This window comes from Mesocricetus auratus, unplaced genomic scaffold (assembly GCF_017639785.1).
Source record: "Mesocricetus auratus isolate SY011 unplaced genomic scaffold, BCM_Maur_2.0 Super-Scaffold_100053, whole genome shotgun sequence".
Lineage (NCBI taxonomy): Eukaryota > Metazoa > Chordata > Mammalia > Rodentia > Cricetidae > Mesocricetus > Mesocricetus auratus.
This window is the reverse complement of record NW_024429230.1, coordinates 1,287,174-1,304,745: the sequence shown is the minus strand read 5'-3', so window position 1 is coordinate 1,304,745 and position 17,572 is coordinate 1,287,174. Positions and strand designations below refer to the sequence as shown.

General features: G+C 43.8%; 1 protein-coding gene across 1 annotated transcript; it reads left to right on the top strand.

The window, feature by feature from the left end:
• The first annotated feature begins 1 nt into the window (after position 1).
• Positions 2 to 17,058, top strand: Ap3m1 (adaptor related protein complex 3 subunit mu 1). The gene is made up of 10 exons (XM_005083533.4): positions 2 to 122; positions 290 to 437; positions 7,340 to 7,615; positions 8,435 to 8,606; positions 10,301 to 10,438; positions 11,250 to 11,335; positions 12,097 to 12,230; positions 13,171 to 13,378; positions 14,568 to 14,712; positions 15,142 to 17,058. The coding sequence occupies exons 3-10, from the start codon at positions 7,343 to 7,345 to the stop codon at positions 15,240 to 15,242; spliced, it is 1,257 nt and encodes a 418-aa protein (XP_005083590.1). The 5' UTR covers positions 2 to 122; positions 290 to 437; positions 7,340 to 7,342; the 3' UTR covers positions 15,243 to 17,058.
• The last annotated feature ends 514 nt before the right edge of the window (positions 17,059 to 17,572 follow it).

Sequence of the window (17,572 nt, the reverse complement as noted above, 5' to 3'; positions counted from 1 at the left end):
CCGCCCCCTCGTCTCGTCTCCACCCCCTTCTCCTAAGCCCCGCCCAGCCGGCGACTCCAGTCCGCAACCATTGGCTCTGCGCACACCCGAAGCCCCGTCCCTCCCGGGCCTCGACTACCACGGTAAGGGACCCCAACCGGAGTTAGGCTGCGGGGGAGCGCCTGCGCTCCGGGAGGGCCCGCCTCCCGGTTCTTCCAGACCCCGAGCAATGCGGAAGACTGCGATCGTCCACCTCCGGAGACATTGTTCCTCTCACTGAACGCCCTGTCCGCCCGTTCTGTCTTCCTAGTCCCGCTGACCTCCTGGGCGTCTCCGAGGCTGCGAGTCAGGCAGTCTGTTGGGCACTCCGAGCACGGGGTCCTCGCGGCTTCCTCTGCTGCTTCAGCTTCGGGCCAGAGAGGACCGGGCCCGCGTCGCTGGCTCGCCCAGGTGTCGGGGTGAGTGTGAGGGCGGGGAGTCTGCGGGCTGGAGACCGCTCAAAGGCGGGGCGGCAGACTGCAGGGCTCGGGCTCGGGGCTCGAGCCTGGGCTTCGGCCGCGTCCCTGCGGCTGTGGGCCGGGCCTCCCTACGCCCGGCCTTCCGGGCTTTCTAACCAGCTGGGCCGGAAGGGAGCGGTGCACCTGCCACGAAGGGTTCTCGAACCCTGGACCCCGGGCGCGGGGAAAAGGTCTCGGCATTCCACGGAGGTGGAATACCGATGACTCGAATTCACCAGCCCCGAGGTTTGGCCTTGGAGGTCTGAAAGAACGTCCTGTTTAGAGGGTGGCATCTGGGTGGCGAGCCCGGGATGGGAAGACACCCTCGTTGCAGCTTCTCGTGAGATAGATGACAGAGCTGTAAACTGCGAAGATGGCCTGGAGTGCGGAAACGTAGTGATTGGCAGTCGTGGGTTTGTTCGATCCCGAAGCTTTAACTCCATGGTTGAGGGGTTGGTCGCTGTAAAAATCTGGCCTTCTCAAGGCAAGAGAAATGTTTTTTCTTTTGTTTGTTTGTTTTGTGACACTTGGGATTTTGACTTGGAAACACATTACACAGAAAAAATGGGTTTCTTGCAGCCAAATATACAAATCTCCTTCCTTCCTATTGAAAGAAGACGGTGTCCCTTTTCGTCAGAGGACAAGTTCTTTCACCTACTTTACTGGTGCTTCTGAGTGTCCTCCTCTCAGTTTCTTTTCCGTTTTACATGTTTGTTGTATGTGTGCTGCATGCCACAATGCACGTGTAGAAAAGTCAGAGGACAACTGTTGGGACTCAACACTTCTATCCTTCATGAGATTCTGGGACTCACACTGGGGCCTTGGGCTTGGCAGCAGACACTTCCTGATGAGCTGTCTCAATCTCATCTTTGCCTTTACCTACCTGCTACTTCTATCTAAGCACCACACGGCAATGTCTCCGTTCCAACATTCTACAGAGCTACCACTGAAATTACCTTAGCCAGCGTTGCCAATGTCCACATGACCTTAAACCATATATTCTTGGTGTGGATAAAAAACTACTTCATGAATCAGGAGAGGTGACTCACCGGTTAAGAGCATTGGCTGCACTTTCAGAGGACCTGAGTTCAGTTTCCAGCGCGCACACAGTGGCCTGCAGTTCTTCTGTATCCCCATTCCCAGGGGATCTAACCCTTCTGGCCTTCTTGGGCATTGCACACACACAGTGCACAGATTTATGTGTAGACAAAACACCTGCACATATAAAAACTTAAAGAAAATTTAAAAACCTACTTGGTGAGGCACCGAGACTACAATATTATTTTTTCCGAATTTGTGTGACTGGGGCCAGGAATGATGCTGAAGAGGTAGCTCAGGAGAACTTGGAGAGAACCTGAGTTCAGTTCCCATCACCCACACTGGATGTCTCACAGCCACCTCTAACAACACGGGATCTGATGTACTATTCTGCAGACACCTGCACTCTCGTGGCATATACTCAGAAATGCATGCACATAAAAAACTAAAATAAATAAATAAATAAATAAATAAATAAATAAATAAATGGGTTGTGAGCTGCCTGGAATGGGTGCTGGGAACCAAACTCTGGTCCTCTGCAAAAGCAGTGAATGTTTTTAATCCCATACCACTGTTTCTCCAACGTCAGAAAATCTACCATCTCCTGGCCTTCCTGTGCAATGAGCTTACATGCACAGACCCATGCTTGAATGCACCTTTAAATTCATGAAAAAGAACATCTTCAGTTTGTAGGGAACTATGAGGGGTAAGAGACTGGAATTTTAAAAGAACCTTGGGAGGGAAAAGAAAATGGTAGAACGTTTTTTGAGGTTTACTTTTATTACTTTTGCATGTGGGTGCGTGCATGTGTGTGCAGTGATGTGGGGATCAAGAAGAAAGTCTCCCTGGAGCTGGGGTTGGGATCCGCCTGACTGAGGCGGAGCTAGCAATTGAATCCGAGGGCTTTTTGTTTTGTTCAAGACTTTTCCAAGATGTGACTTCTCTGCGAAACCCTGGAACTCACTTTGTAGACCAGGCTGACCTCTGCCTCCTGAGTGCCGGGATTAAAGGTGTGGGCCACCACACCCAGCTGTACTGCTCTTAACCAACTGAGCCATCTTTGTCCCCTTCTGGGAATGGCATACTTTAGATACTGAGAATCTCCCACAAATCTTCCCGGCTTCCCCTTCAAGTTCTGCTTCCTTGACTCACACGCTACTCAAACACTGTGTTTCCTCTCGTGTATGTTTCTTACTATGTGCATAATTTCTTTGGATGTAATTCCCATTAACAACATACCAGTATCTTTGAAACACCAGACCTGTATACAGTGATTGAATAATATACTTATTTGAATAAAATATATTACAAATTGGGTAGAATTATGTATGGCTAGGATTTAATACATCGGCTACACAACATAGCCAAACTTAAATACATTCTTACTCAAAGCCTGTTCTTCTCTTCATTTTACTCCATCTTGTTAACCTTCTGGTCCAGGCTCCTCTCCTACTGTTGCTCATCTCATTCGTGTGTGTGCGTGCGTGCGTGCGTGTGTGTGTGTGTGTGTGTGTGTGTGTGTGTATCATATATATGATATGTATTTATATAGTACACCGTGTGAATGCAATGCCTGAAAAGGCCAGAAGAGGGCATTGGACCCCTGGGGACTAGATTAACAGACAATGGTTCTCAACCTGTAAGTTCTCCCCCTTTGGGAGAGGTGGTCTGAGACCACTGGAAAACACATCTTTCCATTATGATTCATAACAGTAGGAAAATTATGGTTATGAAGTAGCGATAAAAATAATTTTATGGTTGGGGTCACTACAGCATGTGTGTCCAAGGGTGGCAGCATTAGGAGGGTTGAGAACCAGTGGTTGCAAGGGTGCTGATCCTCTGCAAGGGCAGCCAGCAGTCTAAACTGGCCGGTCATCCAGCCACACTATCACTCATCGTAACTGGTGGCACATAATTCAGTGCCTTGTTACTCAGTTTCCATAGTATACTTAGTTTAATCTCTAGAAATGTAGATCAGATTTGACTATTTCCCCTCAAAATAAAAAACAGAATAAAATTGGAAAGTGACGCTGCATTACACTGAGAACAACAACCAAGGCTAGCCTGGTTGTTGTTTCTCTGTGGCTTTGGAGGCCGTCCTGGAACTTGTAGACCAGGCTGGTTTCGAACTCACAGAGATCCTCCTGCCTCTGGGATTAAAGGCATGAGCCACCACCTCCCGGCTCACTTCTTCAACCTTAAGAGTTGCAAAATTTGTTTCGGACTCCTTTCTCTTGTACCTCTAAACCTTGAAGATTCCTGCAACTCACTGTATTGCTCCCTTCATAGAATTTTTTTACTATATTTGTATTTGCCACTGAATAATGTAAGTTTAGAAATTTTTTTGTTCATCCTCATATCCCCAAATGCCTAGTAAATAAAACAGAACCGTTTGTTGAAGAGGGGTGGGGATGGTCAAGATTCTGGTTAAGAATCAGAGGAGCGAAATTCTTTTTGAGTATCATTATTTCATGTGTGTGTGTGTTTGAGTGCTTGTCCAGGTGCCTGCAACGGCAGAGGTCCCCGTTTGTGTGGGAGCAGAGGTTTAAGTTGAGTGTCTTCTCTATGGTCCTCCACCTTGTTTTCTGAGACAGGGTCTCAATGAGCTGGTAGGTCACTGACTGACTAATGGCTGGCCAGAAAGCTCTAAGGATCCACCCATCTCCAACACCCCCACCTCACCCCAGCCCTACCCCATTGTTAGGGTTACAAAAAGAAACCATGTCCTGTTCTTGTATGGGTGCTGGGGACCTAAAGCGTTCTCACACTTACATGGCAGGCACTGTCCCGCCCGGCCGTCTTCCCGTCCGGTTCTCTCCCTCTGATATCAGCCATTCTTCGCCTCTACTGTGCTTTTTGCAGAAGGGCCCGCAAGTGTGGCGATGGTTTTTGCTCCTGTTACTTGAGAAACTGAGGCAAGGGATTGCTTGACCCCACAAGTTCAGCAACATAAGACTATATCTAAAAGGAAAAACAGAGCACACTTTGTGTTTTAGACACTCGACTTACTTCCAAAGATATTTTGACTCTTGTAATTGTATTGTTTGTAAGACCTCAGGATGAAAGCACATTTAGTAAAGAGGATTCATGAAGCAGTTAAGCTACAATCAAAATTCTAATGGGAGTGTTTTAGGATTCAAATGGTTGTGCAGTTTTCTAAGAAAATTCTATAAAATGGGTAACAAAATAACTGCTAAACAGGTAAGTGGTAAAGAGTTCATTTTTACTGCCCCACGTGGTGTTGCTTAATCGTTAAGTGCACTAGGCAGTTGGTCATGATAGGATAGAAAAACTAAGGTCCCTTTTCCTGTTACAGAAAGTTAAAATGGGTTTTGAAGCCAAGCGCTGTTGAGTACCTGAAATGTTAGCTTTCATCTCAGCACAAAGGATAACAACAGTAAATCCAGTGGTTGGTTTGACAGCACTGTATTCTGAAACCTGAACTGCTGCCAATAAAAACAACTTTGGTGGAAACATTCCTGGAAAGAATTTTTCACCAGCTTCAGAACATGAGTGGAAATCTAGCTCTAAAAAAGAGAGTAGTGGAAAGCAGGCCTCTTAGAGGGCGTTGTGCGTGTGGAGTGCCGCTGTGCTCCCTAGGGCTGGTGGTTCAAAACCACCTGTGTCACTTCTTTTATTTCTACTAAACTCTCTCAGCATAAAAACTAGAACGTATTTTGCATTCCTTGTGTAACCTTCAACTGTTCTTAAACCAAGCCAGAACAGCACGTTGACTATACTATGTAGTAGTATCATAGTCAAATGTGGGTGTTTAAACTTATCAAATTAGCTGTTAACGTGGCACTTTTTGCAGTTTACAGATTCCAAGTTTGCAAGTTTCCAGGCTAACCTAAACTACGTAGTGAGACTGTCTCGAAAATAGTTAACATTTCAGTACCTTAGTTGTCTTTGCTACATTTTTGTTTTGTTTCTTGTTTAAGATGGGGTTTCATATATCATGAACTGACTTGAATCTGCTGTGTTCGTGGTCCAGGCTGGCCTTGAACTCCTGATTTTCCTGCCTCTACTTCTCAAGTGTTGGGATTTACGGGTGTGTGCCACTACCCCCCAAACTCACGTTAGCTGCATTTCTAGTACTCAGTAGTTACATGTATTCAATGGTTACCATATTGGACAGCACAAATAAAGGACGTTTCCCTAGCTGTTGAAAGCCTAATTAGCTCAGTGTTCAAATGCGTGCCTGATAATTAGTATATAAGAGACAAGTTAAAAGCAGGAGCTCAGAATTCAGCTGTTAAGTTCAGATCTTATATCTGACACTTAACTTTTCTGCAACAGTTGTCATAATATAAAATAAAGATGAAACAGACGGTTTTCAGTTGTCCCCATATTGCATAGCTGACAAATATTTTTTGTTGTGGTTTTATTTCTTTTTGTTTTTAAGGCAGGTTGTCATGTGTCCCATATGAACCTCAGATTTGCTGTGGAACAAATACCATGGCCAAAAACAACTTGAGGGAACAGGATCATTTGGCTTTCACATCCAGATGACAGCTGTTCATTGAGGGAAGTCAGGACAGCCCTGCAGTACCGTGTCTTCATGCCCGAGAGGGAGTGTGAGTTGAGAAACAGCAGTAAAGATGCTAAGGAGGAAAGAGACACAGAGGAGGAGACACTGCATAGAATCAGGAGGGCAATCCAGTGAATGCTGAATGCGCCAAGTTTATTCTTCACATTCTTTTTTGTTGTTTTGTTTTGTTTTGTTTTTCGAGACAGGGTTTCTCTGCATTGTTTTGGAGGCTGTCCTGGAACTCGCTCTGTAGTCCAGGCTGGCCTCGAACTCACAGAGCTCCGCCTGCCTCTGCTGGGGATTAAAGGCATGCGCCACCAACGCCCGGCCTTTCACCATTCTTAAATACCCCAACCAAAAAGGGAAAATGGCAAAAGACTTCTTTATCAAGATACAAGAAAGAAACAGACTTTCTTCCTTAATTCTCCAAACATTTGGTAACCACGCCTTAGACTAAATCTCCAGTTATCTGGTCTTAAGGGTGAAGAGTAACCCTGCCTAAGACCAAACATCCTGCAGTAACAACGACTTAGACCTTTAGGTCTTATGACTTTAACCTTGGAAGAGTAATGATAGTTTTGAACTCTCTGACCTTAAGCCAAGATGAAGTGAAGCCATTTTTATGGGTCCCAACACAAAGCTATGGAGGACAGCTGTTGAGCGGCTTGCTCAGCTTCTTATCCCCCAGAACCACCTGCCTAGGGGGAGCAACACCCACAGTGGGCTGGGTCCTCTTATATCAGTCAAGAAAAAATGGCCAACAGATATGCCCACAGCACAGTCTGATGGAGCGGTACACACACGAAGTTTAGCCAGCTAGACCTGCCCGTGGCACCTGCCCTAGAGTGCAGCTATAAACCAAGTGACACTCTGTTAGAGAAAAATGATTTTCCCTTTCCTAGCAGGTATTAGTTGCAAATAGCTTCTTAGGGGTGGGACTTGGTATCTGCTTTCCTTTCTCTGCGCTATGCTTTTGTCTGGTGTTGATTTGTGGAGGTCTTTGTATGGTGTCACAGTCGCCATGAGTTCATATGTGGATCAGTCCTTTTGTGTCTAGAAGATGCTGTTTCCTTGGAATTGTCCACCATTTCTGGTTCTTAGAATTTTTCTATTTCCTCCTCTCCATAGTTCCCTGAGTCTTGAGGAAGGGGTGTGATAAAGACATCCTGTTTAGGGATGAGTGCTCCAAAGTCTGTCACTAGACATTGTCCATTGTGAGTCTCTATGTTTATTGCTTCTACTGCAACTGCATTGTTAGTGTAGAGTAAGTATAAGCCCCCTTTTTCCTTCACAGAAAATGATCCACAGTCTATTTCTCATCAACTGCTCTGGAGACATATTTCTAGAAAAGCACTGGAAGAGCGTTGTGAGCCAGTCTGTCTGTGACTATTTCTTTGAAGCTCAGGAGAAAGCTGCTGATGTTGAAAATGTACCACCTGTCATTTCTACACCTCACCACTACCTCATCAGTATCTACCGGGATAAGCTCTTCTTCGTGTCTGTCATACAAACGGAAGTGCCGCCTCTCTTTGTAATTGAGTTTCTGCACCGAGTTGCTGACACTTTTCAGGTTTGTATCCATCAGACTGTTGTAACTAGATCACTCAGGACAGTTGGAGGAGAGACCAGCATGCGTGTGGTTACTTAGGTTCTCGATGTGTACAGTGTGAATTTCCTTAACAACTAACGTAGGCTCATGAACACTTCTAGAGTATTCATTCGCACATGTGGCTGCTCTTTGGCTTTTATATGTGTAGCAAACTACACCACCAGGAAATGAGAGTGTCCTCCACTTAGAATTCTCTGGATTTAAGCCGGGCATTGGTGGCGCACGCCTTTAATCCCAGCACTCGGGAGGCAGAGGCAGGCGGATCTCTGTGAGTTCGAGGCCAGGCTGGACCGACAGCCTCCCAAACAGAGAAACTCTGTCTCGTAAAACCAAAAAAAAAAAAAGAATTCTCTGGATTTAGAAGATAAGATCTTCTAGATTTATATTATCTGTTTTCTCTTGTTTTGATAAATAAACCAAATAGCTTAAAGCTTCGTATGTCTGGGAGTGGGTTTATCAGGACTAATGAAGTTTACAGTTAACATTTCAGTACTTTCTAGCATGACATACAATAGGAGATAATTCTATATAAATATAGTAGAAAATACTGTAGAGAAATGTTAGCAAATTCCAGGACAGGCTCCAGAGCTACACAAAGAAACCCTGTCTTGACAAACCAAGTGGGGGAGGGGGTAGGTTAGGTCTTCTTAGATAATTTTTCATGTCTATATATTTCTAAGATCTTAAACCATGACTTAAGCTACTGTTTATTCTTCAGAACAAGAAAAGCAAGACTTCCTTCATGCTTTCTGTTGTTCAATATTATGAATATTTTGTTAGGACTACTTTGGTGAGTGTTCAGAGGCTGCAATTAAGGATAATGTGGTCATAGTGTATGAGCTCTTGGAAGAAATGTTAGACAACGGATTCCCACTGGCCACTGAATCTAACATTTTGAAAGAACTGATTAAGCCACCAACAATTCTACGTTCTGTCGTCAATTCTATTACAGGTATGAAAGCTGAAAACACTCTGTCAGGAAGTGATCCACTGAAACTTTAGCAACAGCTCATTTTGTTCATATGACAGACTATTAGGGTAGTCTCATTTGGCCAAAATTAAAATTATCAGTAATGTTAAAATAAATGGATTCTGTGTGTGTGGATGGATAGATGGATGGGTACATGCCTGTGTGCAAATGCACACCAGCATCCATGCCATAGCATAGTTATGGCGATCAGAGCTAGGAATTCAATCAGGTCTTCAGGTGTGGCACCTTTATCTACCCATTGACCTATCTGGCCAGCTCTCTTTTGAAAGAGAGCAAGAACAATAACAAGAACAGATATATGAGGTCATGTGTAGCTCATGTGTGTAATCATAGCACTTAGGAGGTTCACCAGGGAATTGATAAGTTCAAGGCCAGTCTGTGGTACAGAGTGAGAAATATGTTTATTTTATTAAAAGAGGCTCAGTCTTGCATGACAAAGGACTTTTAGGGTCGGGGTTTAACTCAGTGGTAGAGCATTTGCCTATTACTAAGTTCAATGCCCAATATTAAAAAAAAAAAAAGAAAGAAAAGAAGAAGAACTAGTAAAGTAAGTAGAAAATGAGTTTGTTAATAGAACTCTTTTGTGCATAGTGGGCTGTCTGCTTTTGTTATAAGCTTCCAGTTGAGTTTCATTCTGGACCACACCTAGAAATTGAGTATGCTCAGATAATCTTTTGAGGTTTAAAAGTCTTCTAGAAAGAGTGGGCTTGGGAACAAAAGCTTTTAATCCCAGAATTCAGGAGATAAAGACTGGTGGATGGATCTCTGATTTCCAGGCCAGCCTGGTCTACACAAGTGAGTCCCAGGTCAACCAGAGTTACACAATGGGACTGTGTCCAAAAGAAAAAGAAGTCTCCTGGAGAAAGAGTCTTATGGAATATAGTTTAACTACCTAAACATTTTAAAGAGCAATTGTGTACTTCAGGGACATTGTGGTGAGGCACTAGAAAGCTCACAATATTAAGGAGGGGACAAGATGGGGGGAAGAAGAAAACCAGCACAAAATCATAAAAGGGTGTGTGTGTGTGTGTGTGTGTGTGTGTGTGTGTGTGTGTTTACAAAGATAAATCCTAAAATGGCCAGTTGGTGGTGGTGCCACCTTTAAGTCAGTGCTTGGAAGGCAGAAGCAGACAGGGATCCCCGAGTTGGAGGCCAGCCTGGTCTACAGAGTGAGTTGCAGGAGAGCCAGGGCTGTTACACAGAGAAACCCTGTCACAGTCACTTCTGCCCCTAGGTTGTTCAGCAGCCAGGCCTCTTTCCCATTGCTGGCAGCAGGATAAGATTCTGTCGTGGGCAGGCGGTGGTGGCGCACACCTTTAATCCCAGCACTCAGGAGGCAGAGGCAGGTGGATCTCTGTGAGTTTGAGATGATTCTGTTGTTGAGCCAGTGGAGTTAGTTTAGGTTACTGCTAACACTCGGGAAGCAAGAGATGAGTGAATGCGTTTATCTTGATCTAATAGGTAGACAGAGGAGCAGATGGCCTGTCTCTGTCCTCTTGCATGGAAGACGTCTCCACCAGTCTAGAGCCCATCCTCAAGCACAGTGAAGGGAAATCCAGATGTAAAGCAGATGCTGAGGCTTCCTGTTTCCTTTTATAGTAGCTTTTCTGATAACCATTACACACATCTACTTTGGTCTCTTTTCTAATTTCCAGGCAGTAGTAATGTTGGGGACACACTCCCCACCGGGCAGCTATCCAACATCCCATGGCGTCGAGCAGGAGTAAAGTACACAAACAATGAGGCCTATTTTGATGTAGTTGAAGAAATAGATGCAATTATAGATAAATCAGGTAATTAATTGTGTGCATGTGGTGGGGGGGGAATTCAGTTGACACAAGTTGAATTGAAAACTAAAATCCCTTGGCATGGTTTTCAGCAGAAAATCACTCATTTTTCTAATGATTTATAAATCTTTTTATTCTGCCCAAAAGTTACATATAATTTTCATACCACTGATTGAGATAGTGCTAGGTGTTTGTAAGTTCCTCTTGCAGGTATTATGTAACTGTGGTAATCATGCTGCTTACCTGCTATGTGTACAATGCTTCAGTTAAAGCTTCTGGTTACTTTTAACAGAGAAGACGTTGGTGGTAAATACTAGAATCACAAAACATCTCATCCTAACCTCATATTTATATATAAAGCAACTGAGACTCTGAGGACTCCTTAACATGTTAAACATAATACTAGTGGACATGCGGGGATGAGTGACTTACTGTGAATAGCAGCTATTACCATGTCTTCTTTCCATTATAACTTTCAGGCATTCAGAATAATAAATCATGAATCCTGCTCCTTAAAAGGTAGCCTATGGCTTAGTCCATTTCATGAGAAACCTGCTTCATTTTTAAATTCTGCTAAAAGTTTGGCCTTCTAAAGATTTGATCTTCCTTAGAATTATACTCTAGCTAGTTAGTTGTAGCCAGTGAGAAATGCTGTTGAAACTAGTGTAATAGATACTCCATCTACTGATCTGTTAGAAAGGTTCAAAGCTTTGTAATTCTGACATCTGGGATGTGTTTCCATTACTCCAGGGACAGTGAGAGCTCTAGAGAAGGCCCAGATCCACTAAGGTTATCAGCTTTTTATTTCTTTCTCTAGGATCTACAGTGTTTGCAGAAATTCAGGGGGTCATTGATGCTTGCATTAAGCTCTCTGGAATGCCTGATCTCTCGCTCTCTTTCATGGTAAGTTTTGATCTGCTCTACAGTCCCTTCCATGCATTTGAAGTGCTAAATGATTGATAATTACCGAGATAAGATTGTATCTGAAACTATATTTATTTTGTATTTGTGTGTGTTTGAGTTGGCTTGTATTTACCAGGGCGCACACGTGGAGTCAGAGGACCACTGCCAGGGATTGATTCTCTCCTTCCACCATGTGGATCCGAGGGGCCAAACTTGGGTCCTCAAGCTTGGCAGCAAGCACCTCCCCAGCCCTGGAATTTGTATATTAGCTTACAAAGGACTGTCTCAGAAATACTGGTGGCACAGCTTTCGAGACAGGCACTGACACATTAAGCATGGCCTTTACTGAAAAGTGGAACGGAGGTCTTTACCTAGAGTGTGCTAGAAGTGGCTCAGAATTCGCTATCTAGCGTTTGTGTCTCCGCTGTCATTTTCACCAGACATTTGCTCTGCTTGTGTGAAGAGACACTGGCACTTTGCACCATTTAGATTCAGCATGACACACTGCTGAAAACAGCTAAGAGAAGTCTGTTACCAGTTTCTCTTGACTTTCTTCAACCTCAGGTTTCATCTTGGAATGTAGACAATGTTTATAAACTTCAAGTAAAGTAATGTATATAAAATATGAAACTATAAGGTTATTTTGATGTGTTCATAATTACTGCTTTTATGACTTAGGGAGCCGATTAACTTATCATAATATGTAAATACTGTTGTCATACTCCTTATACACTGCTTATGGCTTTTTCTTTTCCTGACAGAACCCAAGGCTTCTAGATGACGTCAGCTTCCACCCATGCATCCGGTTCAAACGCTGGGAATCAGAAAGGGTTTTGTCATTCATCCCTCCGGATGGGAATTTCCGACTCATATCATACCGTGTCAGCTCACAGAAGTAAATGGATTCATCAGCCAGAATTTGCCATCACAAACAAACTGAATAGAACCCCCTGCTCTTGCTTCATTTTCACAGTCTCATTCTTAAATTCGTCATGGCTTACTTAGCCATGGCTCACCTGGAGACTCGTGAGAGCTGGTGATACATACCTAAAACAGTCAGTGTTTCTGACCTCAGAGTAGAGTACGAGGAAGAGTAGGTTAAAATCTGTAACTAAACGCAAGCCTTTGAAATATGAGTGACCTGTGCAAACCATGAACTTGGTGACTTAGTCCTACTATGTTCTCTAACCTGACAAGACAGCCACATCCTAAGATGTTTCCTCAGCTACCTGCTTGAAGTTTCTGTTCTCTACATTGAGTTTGAGGGGGGAGGGGTGGTTCTTATTTTTAAGACAGGGCATTATTTGTAACCCAGACTGGCCTCAAACTCTGGATCCTCCTGCCTTAGCCTCCTGAGTGTTGGGATTATTGATAGGTACAACCACACTCAACTTGGACATTTTCAGCTATAACTAACTTGGCCCTTTAAAACACCAGAAAGCATTTGGGTAACAAAACTGAAACTTTTTTCCCAGAATTATTTCTTAGCACTTCGAATTCTTTTCATGGCCTCTCCTCCCCCCCCCCTTCTCTTCCTCTCCCTCCCTCCCTCTCCTTTTCCCTCCCTCCTATAGCCTTCTACGCCAGTTGTTTATACTGTGTTTAAACCAGATTTCTGTTTTGGCTTACGCTTGTTATCAACCCATACCGTCCTAGCACACTGGTACAGAACACCGTGCTGCCCTCAACTACCCCACTGCAGAGGCTGCACCTACTGGGTGTGCGCCCTGAGCACAGTTACAGACAGCATGGAGCACATACGACACCTGCAGGTGTCCAGTACTTGCCTTATGTACATTCGTACTTTTGCATCTTTCTCTCTGTGTCTTTTGTAGTCTTGTGGCAATACCAGTGTATGTGAAACACAATATCAGCTTTAAGGAAAACAGCTCTTGTGGCAGATTTGATATAACAATTGGACCAAAACAGAATATGGGAAAAACTATTGAAGGAATCACAGTGACTGTTCACATGCCAAAAGTTGTACTGAATATGAACCTGACACCAACACAAGGCAGCTATACATTTGATCCAGTAACCAAGGTACAGCCGCTTCACCAATGAAGAGTGAGCAAGTGTTGTGCGATCTCTTCTGTGGGTGGGGGTGGGGACATAGTAGTTGGGAAAAGTGTCCTTGCATTACTTACACGTCTCTAGCTAAGGGTTTTCAGAGACTATAAAAGATAATTTTCTCTCAGCTGCTTAGCTCCTTTCGATGTGATGAAGCCGGGCGGTGGTGGCGCACACCTTTAATCCCAGCACTCGGGAGGCAGAGGCAGGCGGATCTCTGCCAGTTCGAGGTCAGGCTGGACCGACAGCCTCCAAAACAATACAGAGAAACCCTGTCTCGTAAAAACCAAAAAAAAAAAAAAAAGAAAGAGAAAATGTGATGAGTTTTCAGCAGAATAATTGAGTGCTTGATAAAGGAGGTGTGTTTTGTTTGAGGTGAGGAGGTCTTACTATGTAGCTCAGGCTGTCCTGGAACTCAGAACCCTCTACCTCTGAGTTCTAAATTAAAAGCATATGTCACCACACCTACCTGAGAAGGTGTGATTTTGACTAATTTCATAGAACATTTTTTGGGTGGTTGGTTTTTGTTGTTTTTGTTTTGTCTTGTTTTTTGAGACGGGGTCTCTCAATTCCTGCCTGTCCTGGAATTTGATATATAGACCAGGCTGGCTCCTGAGTGCTAAAATTAAAGGTGTGAGCCACCATACATAGAGCATTAAAAGATCTTCCAACATTGGGGCTGGGGAGATGGCTCAGTGGCTAAGAACACTGAAATACGATTCCCAACAAGTCATATTGGAGGCACACAACTGCCTGTAACCTCAGCTCCAGGGGATCCAACGCCCTCTTCTGGCCTCCGTGGGCTCTGTGTTCACATGCACAACCCCACATAGACACACATGTGCATATAAGAACTTCTAACATCTTAAGAATTCCAGAACCTTCCAGAGACCATGTAAATCCAAGCAGGAGAGTTCCATATCCTTACCTTCCACTCCGGCTGCAGCTAGACTTTGATCTATTACTCGGTTTCCAGAGGTGATTTTGCTGAAACAAAGGATCTGTAGCTGAAAGTTTAATGATAGTAATATAAATTGGTTGTCTATTCCAGGGTTCTGCTTTACAAGACACTGCTTCATTTTGTGTAGACGCTTCTAGTGCCTGTTAACCTCTGAACAAGTCTTTAACACATGGTTCAGATTTCTTCTCTTGTCTTTTTAAGGTCCTAGCATGGGATGTGGGGAAGATTACCCCACAGAAGCTCCCAAGTCTTAAAGGACTGGTAAATTTGCAGTCAGGAGCGCCCAAGCCAGAAGAAAATCCAAGCCTCAACATACAGTTCAAGATCCAGCAGCTTGCTATCTCAGGTAAAGATAGGTGTGCTGTGTGTCCACGGGAAATGAATTAGGAGTTTGGAAGAGTCCTGATACCCTGCCCTAGAAAGAGCTGCTGCTCCAGGTTGCCTGCTGTGGTGCTGGCCTCCAGGCCCCAAGTTTGGGAGAACAGCTCATTTTGCAGTCTCCACCACAGGCACCCTCACACCTTCATTTAATCACCACAGACTCAGTTGTTTGTGTTCACAGAAACCAGCAACTTCACAAGCATTTTTCTGGCCACAGTATAGGCATCAACTGTACCCCCCAGAGTATAATGCATGGGTGATAGGAAAAGGATAGTTTCCACAATGATGGATGGAGCGCTGTACAGTGTCACATCTAGGGTACAGTGTTCATTGTTAAAGAAATCTTGCATTATTACTGGGATGGTAATGATTTGTTTCGTTCTTTTTGACACAGGCTTAAAAGTGAACCGTTTGGACATGTATGGGGAGAAGTATAAGCCATTTAAAGGAGTCAAATATGTCACAAAAGCCGGGAAGTTTCAAGTGAGGACATGAGAAGAGACCAGAATTCCTTAAGATGTTTGCTTTTCAAGTGTCATTACACTTTATTGCTAATAGGTACCAAGTGGGTGGGGTTACATATAAAGCATTTGTGTCTGGCTACACTGCTAACAAAGTTGCTTAGTATCAATGTAGGGCTCTTAAGGAGCTTGAAGCTAAGGAAAGTTTCTAAAGACTTAGCTTACTTTGTATCTTTTCACTTAGGAAAAGATTTAGATGATTTCTTCCAAGGGGGCTACCAGCTGAGTGCTGCACATTGTGACAGTAAAGGCAGAAGGCTACAGTGGTGGCCTCCTAAAGCCAGTGAACTGGTCTCATCAACCAGCAGGAACTGTGTCAGCCATGATGGGTCAGGTTCAGCCAGTGTCACACCTTCTGATGTCAGCCATCTCAGATCAGTGTCTGTCCCACAGGAGGAGATCCCCGACCCCAAGAAGTTTACAGGAAACTGCCTCTTCAAGTGTTTGCCTTACTCAGCTTTTCACTGGTGCCATTAAGCAAGCACTGTAGCAAAGCCTCCTCCACATGGCCATGGCAGGGAGCACTGCTGCTCCACGCTCCACTCACTGTATTTGGTATTATATTTTTTTATGAAGAAGATTTTTATGTAAAGCTCAGATTTTGATTTACAAGGACTTTGCTGCAGTAGATATACCATCAGTCATCAGTTCAGCTGCTAGATAACACAGTCAATATCATTTGCATCAAAGGGGCAAATACTTTATTAAGATAATAAAAGGGAACACTACTTCTGCTTTTAGGAAGTTAATGCAGGCACAGGTGTTTGTGCTTTTAAACGAATCAAAGTAGTAAAAGAGAAAATTAAGCAAAACCTTTGCCATTCTCATGTCTTATTAAAACTTTATCTAATGCCACTCTTAGCCTGAAAGCCTCATGCCCTAGTTCAGCAAAAGGTGGAAAACATATCTGCTTCACTGCTGTTATTTTTCTCTTTCTAATCTTTTCTTTGTGTGCTTAAATGGTTGGATTTACCTGTATGCCCTGTATTTGGAGGAGCTCCTTTTCACCCCAAGGCCACTGTGATAGGTACCTTCCCAAAACTCCCCACCTTGTCAAAATGTGGCTGAAGCCCCCAAGTGTCTTTGCTGTACTGTGTACACAGAAGACCATTATACTGAGGGACAAACAGCCAATCAATCATTACACTTGGAAAGTGAGTCTGATCCTCCATTCTGCGTCAGTCGCTTGCAGACTCTTGTGTGGTGATCTTGCCTCATTAGACATGAAGATGAAGAAAGTGGAGGAGGCTGAAAGTTAAGATGCAAGTGCCTGCTCTTCCCGTCCCCTCCTTTTCTTTAGACTATTGGACTGTTCTCTTGTCCTGTGGCCCATTATTTTCTTCACCTTTCCCTTACCATGCTATTTATGACGCATGCTCACTCCTTGCTGGAGTGCTGATGATGCAGTAACACTGTTACTATACCCTCATCTAATTAGAAAGGCTAGTTTTTGCAACTTCAAATAGAAATTTCTTGAGCAGCCAATCTTAGATTGACAGTTTTAAGTCAAAATGCAAAGTATTCCCTTTGACTAAGATTGATTATCTAGCTCTAGTTGTAATATCCTGTCTTTACCTCAGAAACCATCAGACTGTCCAACATTCCTCCTGTGCAGTCTTGTCTATCAAAGTGGAACATATACCCAGAGTCCCTCATCTCTAATCATTTCTGCTAAAACAGCCAAGCAGACTGTGTTCCTTTACAGCTAAATTATTGTATTTATTAATTTGATAGAGCCCAGTAAGTCCTAGCTCTGACTATAATGTCAATAAAAACATGAAAGCAACAAACTGATTTTTTTTTAAGTTTGGTTGTTGATGGAACATTCTCCTATCTGGGCTATGTTAGAGCCAGCTGCATCAGATCAGCTTCTTCTGTGTTGCTTGAAGAACATTCAAGAGGCCCTTTCCTAAGTGAGCATGTTCGCAGCCACTCATCTTTTCACAGTGCCCTTTCTAGTCACACGTTACTTCCCCTGTAGGTCCAAGATTCTTGCACACAGAATTCTGCTTACTCCAGCATACCCCCCTTTACTTTGTTCTTAAGGAAGTAATCTAAGAACAAGTAAAACGTGCTTATTTTCTGTGTGAGGTAGCCCCACCCACACAGGAAATTCAGATGGTGGGTTCATCTCTTAAATGTGCCACAGAAGACCCTGGGAATGTGCTGGGCTCTTGTTGTCCTTAGAAGCAACTGGTTAGAAAAAAGAGTGTCAGCTACGCTAATTCCGCAGCTTTGGACGTGGGCTTCAGTCCACTTCTCCAATGCACTTCTCAGTCAATGCGATGGTAAATTTCATCCAGC